This window comes from Thamnophis sirtalis, unplaced genomic scaffold, assembly GCF_051295495.1.
Source record: "Thamnophis sirtalis isolate CommonGarterSnake01/CBP01778 unplaced genomic scaffold, rThaSir2_p1.2 scaffold_2, whole genome shotgun sequence".
Classification (NCBI taxonomy): domain Eukaryota; kingdom Metazoa; phylum Chordata; class Lepidosauria; order Squamata; family Natricidae; genus Thamnophis; species Thamnophis sirtalis.
In genome coordinates, this window is record NW_028261382.1 from 110,356,438 (window position 1) to 110,379,354 (window position 22,917).

At 42.7% G+C, this 22,917-nt stretch overlaps 1 protein-coding gene across 2 annotated transcripts in view; it reads left to right on the plus strand.

The window, feature by feature from the left end:
- CYRIB (CYFIP related Rac1 interactor B) overlaps positions 1–22,917 on the plus strand; it is a 104,176-nt gene that overhangs the window by 73,322 nt on the left and 7,937 nt on the right. For both annotated transcript variants that reach the window (XM_087706683.1, XM_087706684.1), the window contains exons 4-10: positions 11,307–11,389; positions 13,234–13,355; positions 15,034–15,139; positions 15,565–15,701; positions 17,917–17,994; positions 18,097–18,213; positions 20,263–20,342. In XM_087706683.1, the coding sequence (XP_087562809.1) occupies positions 11,317–11,389; positions 13,234–13,355; positions 15,034–15,139; positions 15,565–15,701; positions 17,917–17,994; positions 18,097–18,213; positions 20,263–20,342 (713 nt within the window). In that variant the 5' untranslated portion in view covers positions 11,307–11,316. The remainder of the gene's footprint in view (positions 1–11,306; positions 11,390–13,233; positions 13,356–15,033; positions 15,140–15,564; positions 15,702–17,916; positions 17,995–18,096; positions 18,214–20,262; positions 20,343–22,917) is intronic.

Consider the following 22,917-nt stretch of genomic DNA (forward strand, 5'->3'; position numbering starts at 1 on the left):
CTATTTTAGACTCGTTCTAGGCTGTGGAGATCACCACAGCACATTGTTGCTGATTGCCGCCTCCGTGCGTCACTTTTTCGGCTTCCGCACTCCCCGTTTTTGGCCTCTAAGGGTCGCATTTTTGGCCGGTTCCGGGGGGGCGGGGATCGGGGAATACCGATGGATGATGGTAGGCAGAGGCATCCATCATTTTCTTGTTTTCTTCCCGCAAAAAGGTAGGTGTGTCTTATAGTCCGAAGCGTCTTATACTCCAAAAAATATGGTGTGTTTATGTATTCTTTTTAATAAATTATGGAAATCCTCCTGTAGGCTCATACAAATGGGCTTTGCAGGGACATGTTGCTGTACAGTTCTGAAAACACGAAATATATTCTTCCTTTTTTTCCCCCTTATCACTGATAAAAGCTTCGAGTGTATAACAGTTATCTTTTTTTTAAACTGAGAGAAAGCTGTAATCCTTGCATCACAACTTTGGTTAGGAAAGAGGTGATCCTTTTTGCATTGTTAAGATTTTAAAGGTAACAGTAGAGAGAAGAATAAAGAAATAGGCGTCAAGAATTTTGCCATTTGCTTATTGAATGCACGATTAAAATGCTGAATGCAGATTGACTACAATATGTATTTTTCTTTGTTACCATTGGGCTCAGAAATTTGGTATTAAGAAGCTTGTGAACATCAAGAAGCCCATAAATTAAAGGGCATGTACTATTCAGCACAGTGCAATTGAGGATTTTATATGTTCAGTAGATTCTCTGCATGTGGCAAAAATTAATCTCCGTAATCAGGGACAATCCTATACCGATCCAATTCCTTAAATTTAGAATAACATTCTGTTTTCTTTTTTTTTTAAAAAAAAATACAGATTGATGCATTTGGAAATAAACAAGGTCACTATAGAAATATTCTCAAAACGGTCTCTCATCCAATTTAAAATAATGCAGTCAGCCACCCTCCTTAGAGTTTGGATAGTGCACATCCAATTGAAAGCAACTTAAAAGCTACATGAAATAAAATGGCTTGTATTGTGTGCACAGTATATGCAGACACCTTCATTTTGTAAGGATGTGGGGCAACAGCGCGGAGCAGCATGTGATTTGCGCACATGATGAGTGAAGATAGCTTGAGCTACGCAGGTAGTCCTCGACTCGCAACCATCCATTTAGTGACTGTTCAAAGTTAGAACGGCACTGAAAAAAGTCACACTTGCCGCATTCCCATGGTCACGTGGTCAAAATTCAGAGGCATGGCAATTTGCATGTATTTATGACAGGTGCAGTGTCCCAGAATTGTGTGATCACCTTTGGTGACCTTTGGCAAGCAAAGTCCAATGGGGAAGCCAGACTCCCTTAATGGCAGGGTTCATAACAACTGCAGTGTTTCGCAGCTGAAGGTTGTAAAATGACGGAAAACTCACTTAACAACTGGCTTGCTTGGCAGTGGAAAGTTTGGTACAATTCAATCGTACCAAAGGTGCTTTCTTCAGGAGGCAATTGGGCTTTCTTGTTTTTTTTTTCTTTTGAAGATGTTTTGCTTCTCATCCAAGAAGCTTCTTCAGCTCTGCAGTGGGGAATGGAAGGATTTATCTTCCTTGCAGACAACTGGTCATTTGCATCCTTTTAGAGGGTCGTTGAAGCCGCTTGGAGGTTTATCTGTGTCTTCAGGGTCACCCGAGTGGTGCTCCTGGTTCCTGTAGTCTGCAGTTCTTTTTCCTCTGGAAATCCATTCCTTATTCCCACACCATTCAAAGGGTGTCCATGCCAAATTGTACAGCTCAAAAGTCAAAAGATGCTTCTCAAATCATCCAGGTTGCCCCAAAAGTGCTTTTTCAGGAGGCAACTTGGACTTCCTTGTGTTTTTCTTTTGAAGACATTTCGCTTCTCATCCAAGAAGCTTCTTCACCTCTGACATTCAATTGTAGTCTTAAATCAAGGGCTCCATGTATTGGATGCCATCGGTTGGTTGTTTGGATGGATGCCATTGGTATATCAAAACACATGTTGATGTTGATGTTGGATTTTATTTATATGCCGCCCTTTTCCCCGAAGGGGACTCAGGGCGGCTCACAACTCAACCAGGGAAGGGGGATAAAAAAAGAATTTAAACAACATAAAAAAATAATGCATAATTAAAACACAACAGTCATACCAATTCGAGGCGGGGGCAACAGTTCTTTAGCCCCAGGCCTGTCGGAACAGCCAGGTTTTAAGGGCTTTGCGGAAGGCCTGGAGGGTGGTGAGGGTTCGAATCTCCACAGGGAGTTCGTTCCAGAGGGTCGGAGCAGCCACCGAGAAGGCTCTCCTCCGAGTAGTCGCCAGTCGACATTGGCCGGCGGATGGAATTCGGAGGAGGCCTAATTTGTGGGATCTAATCGGTCTAGTGGAGGTGATTGGCAGCAGGCGGTCTCTCAAGTACCCAGGTCCAATACCATGAAGGGCTTTATAAGTGACGACTAGCGCCTTGAAGCGTATCCGGAGACCAATAGGCAGCCAGTGCAGCTCGCGGAGGATAGGTGTTACGTGGGTGAACCGAGGCGCACCCACGATCGCTCGCGCGGCTGCATTCTGGACAAGCTGTAGTCGCCAAATGCTCTTCAAGGGCTGCCCCATGTAGAGCACGTATCTAGTTTATTGTGTGTGCGTTGTTTACCCCTTATTAGAAATCATGGGAACTGACTCATGATCACTGTTGGCTTCTGTGATTTAAACATTTGGCAGTCTCTTCTGTCCATTGGTGTTAAATCTTTCCACACTGCACTTCAGCTTCATTATCCTTGTTGCATATGTGGGTGTGAGGGAGGGAGAGATCTAAGCACTCCCTAGCATACGATACAAACGTACTAGTCAGCTTTCAAACTCTTGTGTTTTCAATTTCATTTAGGAAATAGAAATATAGAGGTATATGTGCATGTGCTTGGTTTATAGAAAAGCTGCCATACTACCTTCAAATATTGGTTCTTCAAATGAAAAAAAAAAACAGAATAGCTTTTGCAGTTCATTAATTTGAGCCTTTGAAGGAGATTTCTTTATCTTGGGGGTTTTTCTTACAAAAGTATTGAAATTGGACGGTGGGCGGGGGGGTTTGTTATCACTCACAGAGCCACGCGTCGGGGGACAAAGTCGTTATTAAAGTACTCTTACCCCTAAGGGAGTTCTCTCTCCGATGCTTCAGAATTGGCATCACGTCTTGTAATTCCATTGCGCCTTCCTCTGAACGAAGCCCAAACTAAAATGTGTCATATGCATCCAGCAGGAAGGCCATGCGTGCAATTCTTGTTTGGAAAAATGTGCCCCAGCTTTCTGCCTGTCTGATTTTGATATGGCCCCTCGCATCAGACAATCCCATAAGGCTGTAATGGGCCGAGTCATTGTAATCAAATGCAGCGTTCCATGTGTCTAATTTCGCGAAAGTAGGTCAAGTTGGAAATAGTATTTCCCACTGATTCCTGCAGCCTGTTCTTATAGGGTGCCGGAGGCAAGAGTTGGCTGATATCTTGGTGTATAAATCTGGACCAACCAGTGGTATAAATCTCACGGTCATTGGCATTTGGGTCTGTAAATATCTCCCATCAGACAGCATCTGATAATGAGAATTAGTGCCTAAAAATAAATGAAATGTTTTAAAAAGAATTAAAATAGACGAGTACTTTCTTAAGAGGAAAATTATTCAGTTTTGTAGAACCAGAGCTAAAGCGTTCATATATTTTGCCACCTGTCAATGAATGACCATTTGCCATGAACATGAGAGCAGTCTTCCAATATTTGAGGGGCTGCCACAGAGAGGGAGAGGTCAAGCTATTTTCCAAGGCACCCAAAGGCCAGACAAGGAAAAATGAATGGAAACTGATCAAGGAGAGATTCAACCTAGAAATAAAGAGACATTTTCTGATATTGAGAGCAGTCAACCAGTGGAACAGTTTACCTTTGGAAGTTGTGGGAGCTTCGTTACTGGAGGCTTTTAAGAAGAGATTAGACTGCCATTTATCAGAAATGGTGTAGGGTCCCCTGCTTGAGCTGGGGGTTGGATTAGATAACCTACAGTACAAGATCCCTTCCAACTCTGTTAATCTGTCTTTGCTTTCCAAGGTTATGTTGCCCCCGTGTCCTTTGTAGTGAGGCTCTGGGAGTTTAAGCCCATCGTATATTTCTACCCTGTTGCTGTTTGGTAGGGCAAGAGAAAATATGTAAGGCCAAGCAAATCTCTGATGAATTCTCAGAGTGACCACCCATAGCTTCCCTTTCTGTCTAGAAGGCCCATACCCACAAGATTTCAATTCACTGATATCTGGTACCAGGTTCAGCATCCAGTCTGAATTTGTGTGTGTGTGTTAGACTAAATGACCTATAAGGTCCCTTCCAACTCTTTTAATCTGTAATCTTGTAAGCTGTCCTTTTTTTTTAACAGGATGGAGGAACAATCATCTAAATCTTATAGGTGTAGAGGACTAGTAATTTGGACCATCCCAAGGACCATAACTTTATTTCACTAAACTGAAATCATTTCAAAATCTCTGGATATGTAGCCCAACATTCCTAACTCTAGAAGGGTGGCAACGTATGTAAATCCATCTCAGCGGATTCCAGTTTTAAATTGTACATTTATTGGCCATTGTCAGATGATGTAATATCAGGAGTGAATGTATATTTATCTCTTCTTACGTTAGAGTCCAAAGGAACACTTTTTGTACTTGTAGCCTTTGACTTAATGTCTTTCCTTTCAAGCTTTGTTAACTTAAAAACTTCCAAAATTGCCTACATATTAGCAATGCAGCGTTAAAAAAAATATGGGAAAGGGTTGGAGGAAGGGGAACCTCTCTGGTATGCTTTTCTACTACAGGTGGTCCTCAACTTAATGACCACAATTGAGCCCCAAAGTTCCATTGCTAAGCAAGACGGCTATTAAGTGGGTTTTGCCCCATTTTATGAACTTTCCTGCCACAGTTGTTAAGTGAATCTTCACAGTTGTTAAGTTAATAACACGGGTGTTGAGTGAACCAGGCTTCCCCATTGACTTTGCTTGTAAGAAAGTCACAGAAGAAAATCTCCTCACCCAGGTACACCACAACTGTCATAAAAACATGCCTGTTGCCAAGCTCCCAAATTATGATCCCTTGAGTTTGGGGATGCTGCAACGGTCATAAGTCATTTTCTCTAGTGCTGTTGTAACTCTGATTCCTCAGTAAATGAATGGTTGTAGGTCAAGGACTGCTGCATTATATATTGTTTCCCCCCAAATAAAACCTAATCAGAAAATAAGCCCTATCATGATTTTTCAAGTTGTTTGTAGTATAAGCCTGTTCTGGCCCCCCTCCGTCCGGTAATGAACGCAGACACAGGATTAGCTGTATGCCACTCTTTATTCACAGCAATTATAATCCTGTTGGCTGAAAGCCCAAAGATGACTCACTGGCAAGACGTTGGCAGCAACCCAGACTCCAACAGACACGGGAACACAAGGCAGATCAGACAAGGAGTTCTCCAGATTAGTACGAATGGTGGTGTCCTGCAAAAGGACTCCTCCCAAAGTCTCTTCTTATATACTCTCTTGGGAGGGGCCAAGCCATAACCACCTGGGCTTGATTATCTCTTATGAGTCTGTCTTCGTAACTGCTGCCTCTGTTTCTCCGCCCTCCGTTGCCTGGCGTCAGGGACAAACTCAATTTGATCTTCCCCACTGCTCCATGCCTCAGGCGTCTCCTGGTGGCCAACCAGCCTCTCTGGTCCCTGCTCTGAGTCTGAACCCTGCCCAGGGTCCTCCACATCTTCCATAGCAGACTCATAGGGGACCTCGCTATCAGAGTCCATTGGCAGCTCCAACGGCTCCTGCTGGGCCACAACATAAGCCCTACCCCAAAAATAAGTCCCAGTTAAGATTGGCAACCAGACAGACCCATTTAGTACTTTATTTCCCTGAAAATAAGATCTAATCAGAAAATAAGCCCTAGATGCGTCTTTTGGAGCAGAAATTAATATAAGACCCGGTCTTATTTTCGGAAAAACAAAGGTAGCTCTTAGAGCAGTGATGGCTAAACTTTTTGGTGCTGAGTGCCCAAAGTGTGCACGTGTGTAAACCATCCAAAATGCAATATGAGCACCCCTCGCGCTTGCGCCCCGCACCCTGCACTCCCATCACCCATTTTTGGCTTCCAAGTTGGTGCAGGTGTCAACTCTCCATGTTGTCATAGGGACAGAATGAGTGGGAGTGCATTCCATGCATACTGCTTGCTGGAACCGGATGTCAGATTACTGCAGCCGGTTTGGGAGGGATGCATCTATAGGGTAACATGATTTGTGACACAGACTCTGGGGAGGGAAGGAACAGTGGTAAAGTTCAGAAGCAAATCAAAACAAAGCACAGGCTTGACTGCGAACAGATATTGCCTATGGAGCATCGAATGGCGGGCCTCATGCGGCACCCCCCCCCGGCCTTGTTTTGGCTTCCGGGTTGGTGCAGAAGGCCTTCCAAAATGAGGCATGTGTGTGTGTGCGCGCACACGCATGCAACCCCCCAAAATGCAATGCAAGGGCCACTCACATGTGCCCCCACACACATGCACACACGCGTCCCTCACATGCGCCCTACCCTTCACGCATGCACGTCAGAGACCCAAAGACCAGCTGGCTGGTGGGAGGCATGTGCGCATGCACGGTGGAGTTGGGCTGGAGTGACTGCTGGTGTGCCCACAGAGAGGGCTCTGCGTGCCACATTTTTTTCATCACGGTCTTAAGAGTATGTAACTTCCCACAGTAGAGTTACAATACTATAAAACAGCAGGAGTGGTTGGTCTTCCTTTCAGTTCCAACTGGAATGGTAAAAACTGAATGACAGAAAGGCATGTAAAATTATTGATTTCTCAGTGGAGCTGCTGACTTCTTCCTCCTTCCGTTGCTACACCTGTTGCGGCTTGAGGGAATGGCCGCTAAATAATAGCAGGCAGTAAGTAACGTTCAGTGATGGTAGTTTCTTTGTAGGGCTGCGGGGGGGGGATGTGTTTTCCTCCCCTTTGCGTTTACATCTGACCATACTTTATAAATATAGAGAGCTCTATTAATATAGAAGCCCGCTAGAAGTGCTTGTTTATTGCTGCTCTGGGGATTCTCCCCCCCTTTTGCCCCGTAAATCAATATTACATTATGGTTACTGTGGTTGCATCATTAAGCTGTGGGAACTGGTGAGTAGTTAGTTCAAAGAATAGAAACCCTAATGAATGCCGAGGTTTAATTTTATATCCTTGCTCCATGATGTTGAAAGATTCTAATTTCGGATGGGCAGCTGGTTTATTAATCGCCCAAACTTGTTTTGACCTTAAGAGTTCATATAGGAAAGCTTCAGAAACTCATCCTCCTGCTTTTTTTAACCTTAATGCATGCAGTCTGCCCCAGAACTGAGGGGAGGAAGGGGAAGCAAGATTTTTTCCCATTCATGCACCAATAATTGCTTTTTCAACAGATGGTTTCCTGCACCATCCGAGTTCCACGCTGCCGATTTTCCCAGAATATCATTTGTCTCAACATGATACCCTTAAAGCACAGGCTTGACATCTTCTTAAATTGTCGGCATTTAAGATTCTTAGACCTAAAAGGAAGATATTTCAGGGGTGTCATCCATCTTAATTCCAAAGCTTTCCTTAACACAGCTTGCTGTGAAAAATAAACCTACCTTTGGTGGGTGAAGGAAAGCAATTTCAGAAGTGAAGCGTACAACGAGCTGCTGACGAAACTGGGTCGCACTTAACATTTCTCACTACATGATAAATATTTTCTGGGTAGCAGAACATTATTAAAGCCACTTGGTGAGAAGGAAATATTGCCATTCAACTCAATTTCAGTGGTAAAATGACCCGAGAAACATTATTTTGGAGATGTTATAGGTTTTTCTTTTTGTATTATGTTATATACCTTTCTTCTCTGCATTAAAGAAACAATTTTCCCCCTCCTCAATGTATACTTTGGCTATTAATCAGAGGTGGTATTCAGCAGGTTCTGACCGGTTCCGGAGAACCGGTAGCGGAAATTTTGAGTAGTTCAGAGAACCCGTAAATACCACCTCTGACTGGCCCCGCCCCTTCTATCCTCTGCCTCCCGAGTCCCAGCTGATCAGGGGAAATGGGGATTTTGCAGTAACCTTCCCCTGGAGGGGGGGAGGGAATGGAGATTTTACAGTATCCTTCTCCTGCCACGTCCACCAAGCCACGCCCATAGAAATTTGTTTTTAATCCCACCACTGCTATTAATATGTAAATAAGTAATAAGAAACTTGATATCCCTTTCTACGATAGTTCAAGAAGATACAGGTGGGGATGTATGTGTGTAGCTATGAAACTTACAGAAAAAAGGTCAAATAGGAGAAAGACAGGGGTGGGCTTCAAAAATTTTAGCAACTGGTTCTCTGCCTGGTTGCTGGAAGTGGGCGTAGCCTAGTCACGTGCTGCACCATGGCGGGGTCTCTCTCTGTGTGTTTTCACCCTCCCTAGCCTCTGGAGGATTTCCTAGAGCCTCTGGGAGGGTGAAAACTGCTCCCCGGACTCCAGAGGCCTTCTGGGAGGCCCGTTTTTCGCTCTCCCAGAGCCTCAACGCGGGCCCTGTACTTACCTGGCATCCCAAATGGGCTGTGTGGAGACTCGTGGGAGGAGCAAGGTGGGTTTGGGGGGTTCTCTGAACTGGGCAGGTCCTTAGCTAGAGTATCGCCCGAACCCATGCGAACCCGCAGCAGCCCACCCCTGGAGAAAGGCTTAGTATTGAAGAAAAATTATAACTGCATAGTTATGTTCGATACATGGTGTGGTGATACAGATTGAGGAATAAGCAATCGTTCTGCTTTTTGGATGCTCTAGATTAGAGTTTCCATCAGCTGCATTGGAAGTCATACTCCAAAGCATTTTAAGGGCATTAAGCTGATTGGCCCCTATTTTATAGTATGGAAGGATGATGAGAAATTGCTGTTAATGTGATGTAAAAGCAACAAAGAAAGGAAGACCTGGATGCAGATCTGCCAAATCTACAAGCTGTGGGCAAAGGGAAAATATATTTGCTCACTGACAAGGGGACTGGATCAGGGATGGTATTCACTTACTTCCCCTTCTGGTTCGCAAATGTGAGCATGCGCTTAGCCTTCCGCGCATGTGGAAATGGCTTGAAAATGTGCCTAAATAGAAGGGCATAGAGCCTGGGCAGGTGGTTTCCACTACTGGTTTGGACGAACCAGTTGAGAACCATCTCTGGACTGGATTCAGTAATTCAAAGAGCCTCTTTCAACTCTTAGGCATCAGTTAAATCTTAGAAGAGCGGTATAATTGTACCTGGATAACTGTGCAGTCTGTGGCTTTAATGAATTCGGAATGGGGTTCTTTTATTAATATTAATATTAATTAATTATTAATTTTCCATTTATTACACTTAGTGCTTAAAAAACATCATATTGTCTGGGTATTTAAATTGCTTAACGCCCTTATTACTCTCCACCCCTTTTTCCCAACCATTGGTAAAATAAGTTCCATGTTTGATAATATTCTGTGTCTTCTTTCTGTTTGATTTTCAATGCAAGTCTATCCATTTCTGCACAATCTAATATCTTCTTTATCTCCTCCTTCTTTCTGTTTGATTTTCAATGCAAGTCTATCCATTTCTGCACAATCTAATATCTTCTTTATCTCCTCCTTCTTTCTGCTTGATTTTCAATGCAAGTCTATCCATTTCTGCACAATCTAATATCTTCTTTATCTCCTCATCTTGCGGTATTTCTTCATTTTTCCAATATTGTGCAAAAATAATCCTCGCTGCTGTTCAGACATGTAATATTACTGTGTTTCCCCGAAAATAAGACTGTATTATTTCCTTTTGACCCCCGAAATAAGCACTTGGCCTTATTTTCGGGGAGGTCTTATTATTTTTGAGGTGCAGGAGACGGCGAGCGTGGTCACCTCCTGGCTGCTGCTGTATTGCAATATTTTTGGGGAGGGCTTATTTTCAGGGGGAGGGCTTATTTTAGCACATGTGCTCAAAAGCCCAATTGGGCTTATTATCTGAGGAGGTCTTATTTTCAGGGAAACAGGGTAAATATATATCCATTTTTTTCCTGATACCATCCCTAATAAAAACAGTTCAGGTTTGAAATCTACGTTTCCCTATTGTCTTTTCTATCCATCTGTGTATTTTTGCCCATTGTTTTTTAGCTTTAACACAAGCCAATAAAAACACATACAATCAAATGTGCCAGGTTTTTTTTATTACATTTTCAACATTTAGTAGACATATTTTTTATAATTTTAGCTAAACTAGCAGGTGGTAAATGCCATCTACAAAACATTTTATATAAATTTTCTTTATAAAAACTAGCCATGGTTAACCTATAGTTTCTTTCCCATAAATTTTGCCATTTCTCTTAGTTCTATGTTATAGCAAAAATAATAATAATTCCCATTGTACCATTGTATCTTTTATTGTTCATCCTCCATTTTTAAATTTAGTAAGAAGTTATATACCTTTTTAATTAGTTTCATCAGAGTTCAAGGGAATGGAGTTCTTGTGTATTTCATTTGTTATGGAAGAGCCAGTTGCCATCTATACGACATTGGGAATTTGGATGTGATATGTCCACTCTAGGGGACGCGGTGGCTAAGATGCTGAGCTTGTTGATCAGAAAAGTCAGTAGTTCGGTGGTTCGAATCCCTAGCACCACATAAAGGAGTGAGCTCCCGTTCCTTGTCCCAGCTTCTGCCAACCTAGCAGTTCGAAAACATACAAAAATAGAAGTAGAAAAATAGGAACCACATTTGGTGAGAAGGTAACAGCGTTCAGTGTGCCTTCAGCGTTTAGTCATACCGGCCACATGACCACGGAGACGTCTTCTGACAGCGCTGGCTCTTTGGCTTTGAAAGGGAGATGAGCACCACCCCCTAGAGTCGGGAACAACTAGCACATATGTATGAGGGGAACCTTTACCTTATGTCCACTCTGTTGTTCTTTGACAGGGAGTGTCTAATCTCCCAAGGCAGAAGTGGTATTCAGCCGGTTCAGACCAGTTTGCCTGAACCAGTAGTAGAAATCACCGGTGGGCCCACCCACCCGCCCCAGATCTATTTCATCCTATTTACGGATGTTTTTTGAGCAATGCGCGTACGCGGAAGGCCGGGCCCATGCACGGACAGGCCGTATGCAAGCACACATTTACGAACTGGTAGGGAAGGTAAGTGAAAACCATCCCTGTCCCAAGGCTATGTGAATATCGGTGTATACATCTCCTCCTAAAGAAAATGTCTTTCCTAAAAAATATTTCCTAAAGAAAATAGTCTTTTTTTTTTGTCTCAACAGGCATCTTAATATGGGGAACCTTCTTAAAGTTTTGACATGCACAGACCTTGAACAGGGACCAAACTTTTTCCTGGATTTTGAAAGTGAGAACTGTTTTTCACTTATGTATTTTACATAAGCCCTGACTATTTGTTTTACGCATTTTTGAAAAAGAACCTTATTAGACAATGCCTGAATCATAAATTTAAGTTCTCTTTTATTGGCTAATTTATATGAGAGTGGGCTACACAAGAATGAAAAAAATCTGAGCATGTGTTAGGAGTATTCATTGAGGCAATAATATCCATTTAGGTGAGAAAGGGGCTATTGTGTTAATTAATTATAGGTTACAGTAAATATATTTAAATATTTTGTTGGTGCACAACACAACTTGTACTCAACTCTAGTGGAACAAATCCTGCAAAGCTAGCAAGTCTCCAACCATTGTGTCCTATTTTATCAGAACCAGGAAACAAATTTCAAAAGAAAAGAGGGCCCTAAAGCTTATTGTGAAACTGGTTTCATTTGAATAATCACAGTTTTACAGTTTGAATGTAACAAAACCCCAAGATTAAGTGTCTCTTCTTTGTAAAATGAAGTTGCTGCAAAGCAGCTGGATGAGCAAGCAAAACATCTGTGTGTAACTCTGAGCAAGCAAAATATCTCATAGGGTGGATATTGTTGAGAAAATAGGACGAGGAAAGAAGTATCACATGTTCAAACATCCCTTTGCCCACATCTGTGTATGACTCTCCTGATTAAGGCCATAACAAGCATTTCCATTTAGAAGCTTCCCTTATGAAGGCTGTGCAGCCCTTCAGATTCAAAGGGAAAAAGATTCTTTGGTGCCCATAGTGGTACAGTCATCTCAAGAGGTGATAACTCCTTAAGCTATACCGGGGGTCAGCTCTGGAGCCGCATGTGGCTCTTTCATCTCTCTGCTGTGGCTCCCTGTCGCCAGTTGGCTCCACAATTTTGAGAAGAGCTTCCGGTTGGGTGGGGGGAGGGGGTAAGCATGGCGCGCCAGGAGGAGATTCTATGGCAAGGGGCTGGTTTTCTGATCGGCTCCACAATTGATAGGGTTTTCAGTTAGGACCGGTAGTGGAAAAAGGACGCCGCGCTAGGAGGAGACTTTATGGTGGTTGAACCAGACTTCCGGTTGGCTCCAGAATTGAATGGGGGGGCTCCTGTAGGACCTTTGTGGCTCATTGAGAGTTTAAAGTTGCCGACCTCTGAACTACACCCATCTTTATTGGATTCACTGAAAAGGCAGCCATGTGACCCTGGGAAAAGATGCAGATACTTTAATGAGATGTTTCCCATTCACTGTAGAATACTTTTTTCCTTTCACATCCAAAGTAGTATACAGCTCAGTGCCTTCTAATTTTTGAAAAGCACTGCTAGAGAATGAAGAAATGTGCTAAATGTTCCTGATTTTGAGTAAAGATTTTTTAAAATAAAATTAGAATACGTTCTATGCCTATGTGGTTTTATAATAATTGTAGTATCTCTTTTTATGAGCCTCTTAAAATCACTCAGAATGGTACCTAGCATTTCACAAGATGCTAATCAGTGATAATATTTTATATTTGGTGGTGGGGACACAGCACAAGAACACATTGCCTGAAAAGGCAATCGATCTACTTTAATCTGCAAGATTCTTGCAATGATATATGAAAGTAAACTGATAAAACGAGATCTGCCAAGGCTACCACCAAAGTAACAGTTAAAAGAGATACACTGGTTGATAAATATAAATAAATAAAGTTGTCACACAGACATTATTTCAAATGAATTGATGACAAATAAATTGTCATCAGATGTCATAGTGGAAAGGTATTCTACTAGAGTTGAGAACAGTTGATAGAATTAGGAATAAAATATGGACATAATATATGGATTTGTAAAGAGGATAAATACGTAACCTGATATTCTCTCCTGTGTGTAGATGCTCAACCTACAGAATCAGAAAAGGAAATTTACAATCAAGTTAATGTAGTGTTAAAGGATGCAGAAGGAATCCTGGAAGACTTACAATCGTACAGAGGAGCTGGACATGAAATACGAGAGGTAAAATTCATCGGACATTCAATTCAGGAATCCTGTTTGAAAAAGCCTAGCGCCCATGAGCTGCTTTTCAACCAGTGGAGGCCTCTTGGTATCTTAAGTGAGAAAACGTTAGATAATATTGCTTGTTTATTAGCCTTAACATAATACTTACAAGCATATTCAGTAGGTCAAGAGTCTTGATCAGTGTTTTTCAACACAGTGTTGGCAACTCTGGGTGGACTTCAGCCAGCCTTATGCTGGCTGGGGGAATTTGGGGACTTGAAGTCCACCCATCTTAAAAGTTGCCAAGTTTGAAAAAAGCTGGTCTTGATCAAGCATGTCTTTAGCAATCAGAAAGGTCCTTCCAACTCTGTTATTATGTTATAATATATTATCATGTAGAGGGCTTTGCTTTATGTTTTTCCTTGTAAGCAATCAAGGGCTTGTAACACAAATTACATCTATTTCTCATTTGTTGTGTCACCACCACACTGCTCCCTTTAAGGATAACACTTTATTTAGGGCGTCTCCTTTCCCCCACTTTTTGACCCATCAGTATGTGGATCAAAGACTGCCCTTGGGACCAGCAATTCTTTCACTAATACTGTGCCCTCCCCTCAAAAAATAAGACTGGGTATATATTAATTTTTGTTCCAAAAAAGGCTTATTTTCCTGTTAGGTCTTATTTTGGGGGGAAATACAGTTCTAAATGCATCCATCTGGTTAACAATCTTAACTGGGACTTATTTTGGCCCTAGGTCTTATATTACAAGCATCTTGAAAAATCATGCTAGGGCTCATTTTTCACTTAGGTCTTATTTTGGGGGGAAACATGGAAGCAATAGCACTTAGGTTTCTATACCGCTCCACAGTGCTTTACAGCCCTCTCTAAACGGTTTACAGAGTCAGCATCTTGCCCCCAACAATCTGGCTCCTCCTTTTACTGACCTTGAAAGGATGGAAGGCTGAGTTAACCTTGAACCGGTCAAGATCAAACTCCTGGCTGTGGACTGTACAATTGTAAAGTGAAGAATCATGTGACCATTCCCAACTTAACAACAGCAATCTTATCAGTTCTGGCTATGGTCATTAAGCAGGCCACCCACAGTCATTAAGCATGATGTCACCTAACTGCAACTTACGACTTCCCGCTGTCTTCCCCATTGACTTTGCAAATCAGAAGCCGGCTGTGAAGGTGGAGATCACGTGACCATGGAGCACTGTGCAACCATTGTAAATACACGCCAGTTGCCAGTTTGCCTTTGCATCACGAACTTGTAAAAGGTGATCCTCATAGAGCTGCTATTGACCTCATAGCCTGATGTGTACAGGAAAAATGTTTCGATCCTGTACCTCTCTCTTTCCCCAGAATGTATAAACAATATACAAAATGATGCCTCTACTTGGTCATTAGATAATATTAAAGATTGGTGTAGATTGCAGGGGCAATACAGAAGTATAATGTTATGTCACTTTATTCTGTTTTATATATTTATGTATTAAATTATTGCATTTCATCCTACTCTTATTATAAATAGTTTGTATAGGATTTTATTGGTAATATGTGTTTGAACCTTGTACATTGGTATGGCCTCTAGGCCAACCAACCAATCAATAATAATAACAAAAAGATAATATTAAAAGGTTAGGGTAAAGGGGAACTCCTATTTTTATGAAATACGTTTTAATTTTTTTTCAGGCGATACAGCATCCCACCGACGAGAGACTGCAAGAGAAGGCGTGGGGTGCAGTTGTCCCCCTAGTGGGCAAACTAAAGAAATTCTATGAATTTTCTCAGAGGCTAGGTAAGAGCATTAGCTCATTGATGCCTGCAATAGTTCAGAGTGTTTATTTTATTCAATTCTGTATTTCCACTTCACACACTTTTAGATTAGCAACCTGCAAATCAATTCTCAGCATGACAGATGATCGGAGGTGACTTTTAGAAACAAAATCACACCCCTACATCATTTTGGCAACTTGCTTGCTGGTGTGTTTGAGTTGTAAATTTTCAGTGTGCCTGTTTGTTTTTTTCTTTCTTTCCTTTCTTTCTTTTTTTGGGGGGGAGGCAGGTTAAACTTGACTGTTTAAACAACACACCAACACCTAGGATTTTTGTCATGCTTAAACTACCCCCTGTTTTTGTAACCGTGAATTATGCCAAGATATTACCAGCACGTCCCCAGTGTTTGATACATGCCTGTCTTTCTTTTTTCCACCCTCAAAATAGAAGCTGCTTTACGAGGTCTCCTTGGGGCCCTGACTAGCACGCCATATTCTCCTACACAGCATCTGGAGCGAGAGCAGGCTCTTGCTAAACAGTTTGCAGAAATCCTTCATTTCACGCTTCGGTTTGACGAGCTGAAGGTAAATACAGAGTAATTCCTGAACGGTTGGATGATCACCGTCACATTATTGACTGTGAGGTTTGGTCTCTTTTCAGATTGCGTTTAAAAGAAATAAAGTGTTGTGGCCCGCCAGCGGCCCACAGAGCTGGCGGCAGATTAGGACAGGGAGGAGGTTGGGGAGGAACATGGGCCAGTCCTGGAGTCTGGGGAAGGCTCTGATGAGGACTCTGTGTCGGCGGCAGAGAGGGGGCCAGGACCAAATGCCAGTTATCAGCTGCCTTCAGAGTCAGACATCAGTGGGACAGAAGAACAGCTGGAGCCTGTTCCCAGTGTGCGCATGCGCAGAGTTGCCAGACGAAGGGAACAGCTAAAGAACAGGGGTCGACTTCGGAGTAGGGCCACAGGTAGACGATGAATGGCCCTCCCAGAGGAAATAAAAGAGGAATGAAAGGGGAGTGGAGTTTGCAGGAGACAATTAGTTTGCTTAATTGATTCGTGACTCTCCGAAACTCCTTGCCAAGTTTTGCAGATATCAGCCTGTCAGCTCTCCAAGCTAGATAAGGTCTGTGACTGTAAATCCTCCTTCGAAAGACTTTGTTGCATGTGAATGAGCAGAATTCACAGTAAATTAATAAAAGAGTGTTTTATCGGGACAAGGAGTTTGCTTCATGCTCTTGGGAAGCCTCAGTCAGAACATAAAGAGGTACTTAAAGATGTCTTTCTTCCTATTTCTGCCTTTTGCAGAAATAATATATTTCTAATATTCTTTTGGAAAAATCATATTTACTAGTAAATCTTTTTGTTAGATGAGTCAGGTTATGAATCCACATTAAGAATATAAATAACCGGCCACGATGGTCTAAATAAGGGACCTGAATCAAATCAGGAGCTAGTATAGTTTTGCATCCTATCCATCACTTCAGTGCAGTCTTCAGAGGAAGAAAAAAAAATCTGGTAATCCTGATAATTATACCCCAGACCCACCATTTTTGCTTATTTATATTTTGGAGCATCACTAATAAACCAATTGACTAAGCTTTATATATGATCAGGTCATGTACCATGATCATCAATGCTAGTGAAATGTCTTGGGCTTGAAATGCCATTTTATTTATATTTATTTATTAGGCATCATAGGCTGACTGGAGGGTTTGGGCCAAACTCGAATGCTGTGAGTTCTAGTCTTGCCTTAGGCATGAAAGCTGGGTGGCTGACTTTGAGTCAATCATTCTCAGGCCAGTCCATCTCATAGGGTGGTTGTTGTTGGGAAAATAGGAAGAGGAAAGGAAGTATCACATATATTCAACTCCCAGAGTTACCTATTAAATAATAAAGGCAGGATTAAACAAAATCAAATATGTCTAATTTCTCCACCTTTTACAATTTAGAAACTCAGCCCTCTTTTGAACAAGTTAAGGCCAGCGGTGGGATTCAGCCGGTTCGGGCAAACGGGATGCTAATTTTGCATCTGGTTCGCCAAACCGGTAGTTGGAAGGACTGGCTGGCCCCACCCACCCCTCCCCACCCTCTCAGGAGTCTCCACACGGCCCGTTTTGGATGCCAGATAAGTGCAAGGTTGGAGACTCTGGGAGGGCAAAAAAGGGACCTTCTGGAAGTCCAGAAATGGGCCTGTTTCCGGCTCTGGAGCCTCGGGAAGGCCGTTTTCACCACATGCACCCCCTGAGGCTTGAGGAAAGCTTTTGTAGCCTGGGGAAGGCGAAAAGCCCCTCCCCCCGGCTATGGTGCAGGAGGCCAAGTAGGCCACGCCCTCATGGCCACGCCCACCCAGCAACCGGGCAGAGAACCCGGCTGCTAACATTTTTCAATCCCACCCCTGGTTAAGGCAGAGGTTGACATTTCACCTAATAAAGTCACAATAATTAGATTGTGAGAGTCACCAAGACTTAACAGTGTTCAAGATGGACAGGCATACCAATTACCTATAAGGAGATCAGAAAGCAGAAAGGGGTAGAAAACCTCACAAGTTCACCAAATCTTAAACATGATTCCAGGATTCCTCTGCCTCAAGAACTGGCATATTCTCCCCTCAAATGTCATGTATGGGGGATACACGGGATCCTGATTCACAAGGTTTGGCAATTAATGTTTTCAATATTTCATGGAGGTTCTGTGGGGGTCATTTTGGGGTGTCAGAAACTGATTTGCTCCTGGCTTGTATGTAAATTTGTCCTGAGGTTCTTGGTATCTTGACCTGGTCTTTTGTTTTTTTTTAGATGACAAATCCTGCAATTCAGAATGATTTCAGTTATTATAGAAGAACCTTAAGTCGTATGAGAATCAACAATGTCCCAGTAGGTAACCTTTTATAAGTAGAATAGAAGAAAATAACTCCCTGTGTTTTTTTCCACTTGACCCGTTTTAATCATGCAAACGTTTATTTTAACTTTTGGTAGGCAGAAGGGGAAAACGAAGTAAACAATGAATTGGCCAACAGAATGTCCTTATTTTACGCTGAAGCGACACCAATGTTGAAAACCTTAAGTGATGCCACAACAAAATTTGTTTCAGAGGTAGGTGCATGAATTAGTTTTCGTTAACACAAGATTGTTTTGGAAAACGATTGTGCCTTTTTGTGACTGGTTCGCATAAATTTTATTTTGGGGATTTCAGTGGAGAGGAAGGGTGAAGCCTTGTCAGTGTTATGAATTGTAATGTTTCTCAGGGGGTTTTATTTATTTATTTCGCAAATTTGTGTAGCTGCCCATTTCATAAAAAATTACTCTGGGCAGCGTACAAGTAGAATAATAAAACCATATCACAATATCTCTGTCTGTCTGTCTGTCTCTCATCTATCTATCTATCTATCTATCTTATCTATCTATCTTTATCTATCTATCTATCTATCTATCTATCATAAACAAGAACAAAAATGAAAATATAAAAGAATTCTAAGATATTGATAAAGAATACTATTAGCTCAGAGTTGAATGAGAGTGCTCTCTGAGCTTGGTTATTTTCTTGCAGATGTTTTATTACCCTGCTAAGGAACATCATCAGTGCTAGTCTAGCATTGATGATGTTACCTAATTTGAGCAATGAAATGTCTGCAAAACAACAACAACAACCGAGCCCAGAGAGGCATCCAATAGCAATAGCAGTTAGACTTATATACCGCTTCATAGGGCTTTCAGCCATCTCTAAGCGGTTTACAGAGTCGGCATATTGCCCCCACAATCTGGGTCCTCATTTTACCCACCTCGGAAGGATAGAAGGCTGAGTCAACCCTGAGCCGGTGAGATTTGAACCGCCGAGCTGCAGAACTAGCAGTCAGCTGAAGTGGCTGCAGTACTGCACCCTAACCACTGTGCCACCTCGGCTCTTATCCAGGGCCTCTCGACCTCATTTAGCCTCATACAATGCAGGTTCACCATGGGATCCCCAAGGAAGAACTGTGCTTTAGGGCCTGTAGAGATTCTCAGTCATCCTGGTTGTCCCAAAGGTGCTTTTTCAGGAGGGAACTGGACTTTCTTCTTATTTCTTTGAAGACGTTTTGCTTGAATGAGAAACGAAACATCTTCAAAGCAAAAACAAAGTCCAGTTGCTTCCTGAAAAAAGCATCTTTGAGACAGGCTTTTAAGGCTTTCCAGAAGACTGTCAAAGATGGGGTTAATATCCCCTTGGGGACTGACGGTTCAGAAGGTGGGGGCCACAACAGAAAAGATGCATCTCCGGAGCTGCTAATTGACAGGACCTGGATCATATCTCTTCTACTAGGCTTGATCAGATGGGTAGATAGTTATAATTGGAAAGAGGTGATCTGTCGTAGGCCAACTCGCTGTGCACTTTTGTTCACAGCCAGACAACAGAAACCAGGGAGGAGAAAGGGGTGGGGGGTGGGGGTACAATTGGAATGTATGAGGGGCCTGGGAGGGAATTGAAGAATTCATGTGCACACTCTGTGGACTGGGAGAATACCAACACCTCGAGGTCGAACGATGAGAGCCTTCTGAGCCGAGCTGACTGTTTCCCAAAACAAAGAGATTGCACTAGATTGGGGGACAATGGCCCCGATGGGGTTTTTATTTATACAGTCTTTCGCACGAAAACTTCAGAACTGGCTTTGCTTCTACTGTGCCTATATCGATCTACCAGTAAAGTTACCCTCTTGGTAAAATAATGTCCCAGGAGTTACTTTCGCTATATATGCCATCGGGGCAGTTCGCATGGCCCCTCATATAAGATCCTATGGCTTTAATTGGGCTTTAAAAGTCAAATCCATAAGGCAGCAAACTGACAACCAGTGCAACTCCCAGAGCCAAAGTGTGGCTGTGCATTTTCCGCTGGCACAATGCATTTTGTGCCAGCAGAAACTTTGGCGTGCTCTTTAAGGGCAGCTCCAGGTTAGAATACAAACCCATTAGACCACAGAATCTCTGAATATTCCTCCTAGTTCTCAGTATACAATCAGGAGAAATTGCCCAAATAACCGCTGGGCCACCCTTAACCATAATTATTATTATTTCAGAACACCCCCCCCCCCCAATTAAGAAAGGGCAGGCAAAAATGATGCTCCCGATCGCATTTCATTACCTTTTTCTTCCTTGCCCATCTCTTCACAGAACAAGAATTTACCTATAGAAAACACCACAGATTGCTTAAGCACCATGGCCAGCGTTTGCAGAGTTATGCTGGAAACCCCGTAAGTACAGCCCTCCCTTCCAGATATCATCATTGTCAAATGCAGGTAGTCCTTGACTTGCAACAGTTCATTTACTGACCGTTTAACATGACGACGGCATTTGGGGGGGTGGGGGAGGCTTATGATTGTTTTTCACACGTCGTAATGTCCCTGAATGTCACGGGATCAAAATTGGGATGCTTGTCAACTGTGATTCATATTTATGACCGTTGCAGCTTCCCGGGGTTCACGCGACGCCCTTTGGCGACCTCCTGACAAGCAAAGTCAGTGGGGAAGCCAGATTCACTTAACAGCTGTGGCAAGAAAGGTAGTAAAATGGGGCAAAATTAACATAGCATCAGAAATGTTGAGCTCAATTGTGGTTGTAAGTGAAGGATTACTTGTACGAATATATGCATAGGGTCTAAACCCATGATGGCGAACCCAGTGCCCTCTCTGATGACATGTGAGCTGTCGCCCCAGTTCAGCTCCACCGCGCATGCACTCACCTCCCACCAGCCAGCTGGTCTTCCGGGCTGGGTGCATGCGGGGGACACACATGCATGCATGTAGTGTTATGGGGAGGCGTATGCAGGGGTGGTGTGCGCGGGGGGTACATGGGGGTGCAGGGTGCATGAATGAGGGGTGCGCGCATTGCATTTTGGGTGTTCGGACGTGCATGCTTTGGCCACTCAGTCCAGAAAAGGTTAGCCATCACTGGTCTAAACCGACCAGACGGGGAAATGTAGGAATCATTTTTAATTCCTTCGGTTCACAGATATTTGGCTATACTGACCTGGCCTTGGACTTACTCATAAAGCTAAGTGACATCAGGTCTGGATGGGTAACTCCAGAGATGTCAGCTAGTTTGGGAAGTCAAGAAGTAAAACACCAGAAAAACAGAAGGAGGCTAAGGGCAAACCACTTCCAACACGCTCCCAAGAAAAGCACATGGACCTGTTGAAGAAGTTACTAGATAGCAATAGCAATAGCAGTAGTTAGGCTTATATACTGCTTCATAGGGCTTTCAGCTCTCTCTAAGCGGTTTACAGAGTCAGCATATTGCCCCCAACAACAATCCGGGTCCTCATTTTACCCACCTCGGAAGGATGGAAGGCTGAGTCAACCTTGAGCCTAGTGGGATTTGAACAGCCGAACTGCTGAACTGCAGTCAGCTGAAGTAGCCTGCAGTGCTGCATTTAACCACTGCGCCACCTCGGCTCTAGATACTTATCTTAACCCAAAGGAGTGTTTACTTTGCAAGTGAGAATTGTTAAACATAGGTAGTCCTCAACTTACGACTGGTCACTTAGCGACAGTCCAAAGTTCTGACAGATCTACCTGGCAGATACTTAACGACCCGGATTCAAAGTTCTAATGGTTGCATTCATTGTTCATTGCCATGAGGTGAATGTTGAACTTCTAGTGACCAGTATGAGAGAGTGAGAGTGATAACACCAAATTTAACACAGCAGCTCCCCCTTCACACTTGAGACCTTTTAACACTGAGTCACATGACACCAGGGAGGGAAAATGGCTACTTGGGTCCCATTCGGACATGATCACTTAGGGGTGTACTCACTTTTGTTGCCAGCAGTTTAGACATGAATGGCTGTGTGTTGCGTTATTTTGAGGGGACAGCACATTTATGCTGTTATACAAGCCATATACTCACTACTTCACATTGTAGCCAAGTGTTATTTCTTCAGTGTTGTCACATGAGAAGATATACTTAAATGTTTACAAAGTGTGAGGGGGTGTACTCACTTCTGTGATATACTGTATGTAGTGTCACATGAATGCGTTTTGCAATGGCTTTGTTGAAAAATTGGCGTTTACTTCCATTTTTCGGCAAAACCACACCCACATCGAACCATTGGTGTAGCGACGGTAATGTTTGCTTAACAACCGTGGCATTCACTTAACCGCAAGTGCAAAAAAGGATTGTAAAATCAAATCATGTAGGTTGCATGACTGACCATTGTATGGCTCTCACCAAGTATCGCTGTGATGGTCATAACCTGAGGATTATCTTACACAAAAGGATACAGTCAACTTTGATTTTAACAAATATGGGAGCAACTCTTACATGTTGGCTTTTTATTCCTGGGAAGATTTGGAAGAATCTCTGACGAAAGTTGCCATTATTTTAATACCTTTTATAGCCTAAAATATATGTTTGGTGACTTTCCCCCCTTCCTCCTTCTTGCTTGACAAGGAAGTATTTGAGTAGTATTTTGTAAATTTTCAATTAACGTAAATGAGGGTTTTTTCCCAGTTGGTGAAGATCCTCATCATTACAATGAATTTATTGGTACAAGTAAAATTGTAAAAGACTGAAAGAAATTAAAATCGGTAAAAGAAGGAAGGTAAAGTCAGCCAATCACTTCATTCTAGTCTCTGCGCAAACACACACACACACAGATAAACACAAAGCTGCGCTTGTGTTAGCCGGAACCTTTCTAAATTGACAGAATATTGCAGAATGGCAGTCTCCTCCCATCCCTCTCCCAACCGCTGAGGTTGTTGCAACATATATAGAACAAAGGCTGAGGCCAAACCTATTTTCCTTAAATTAGCTTCCTCTTCTCCTCAA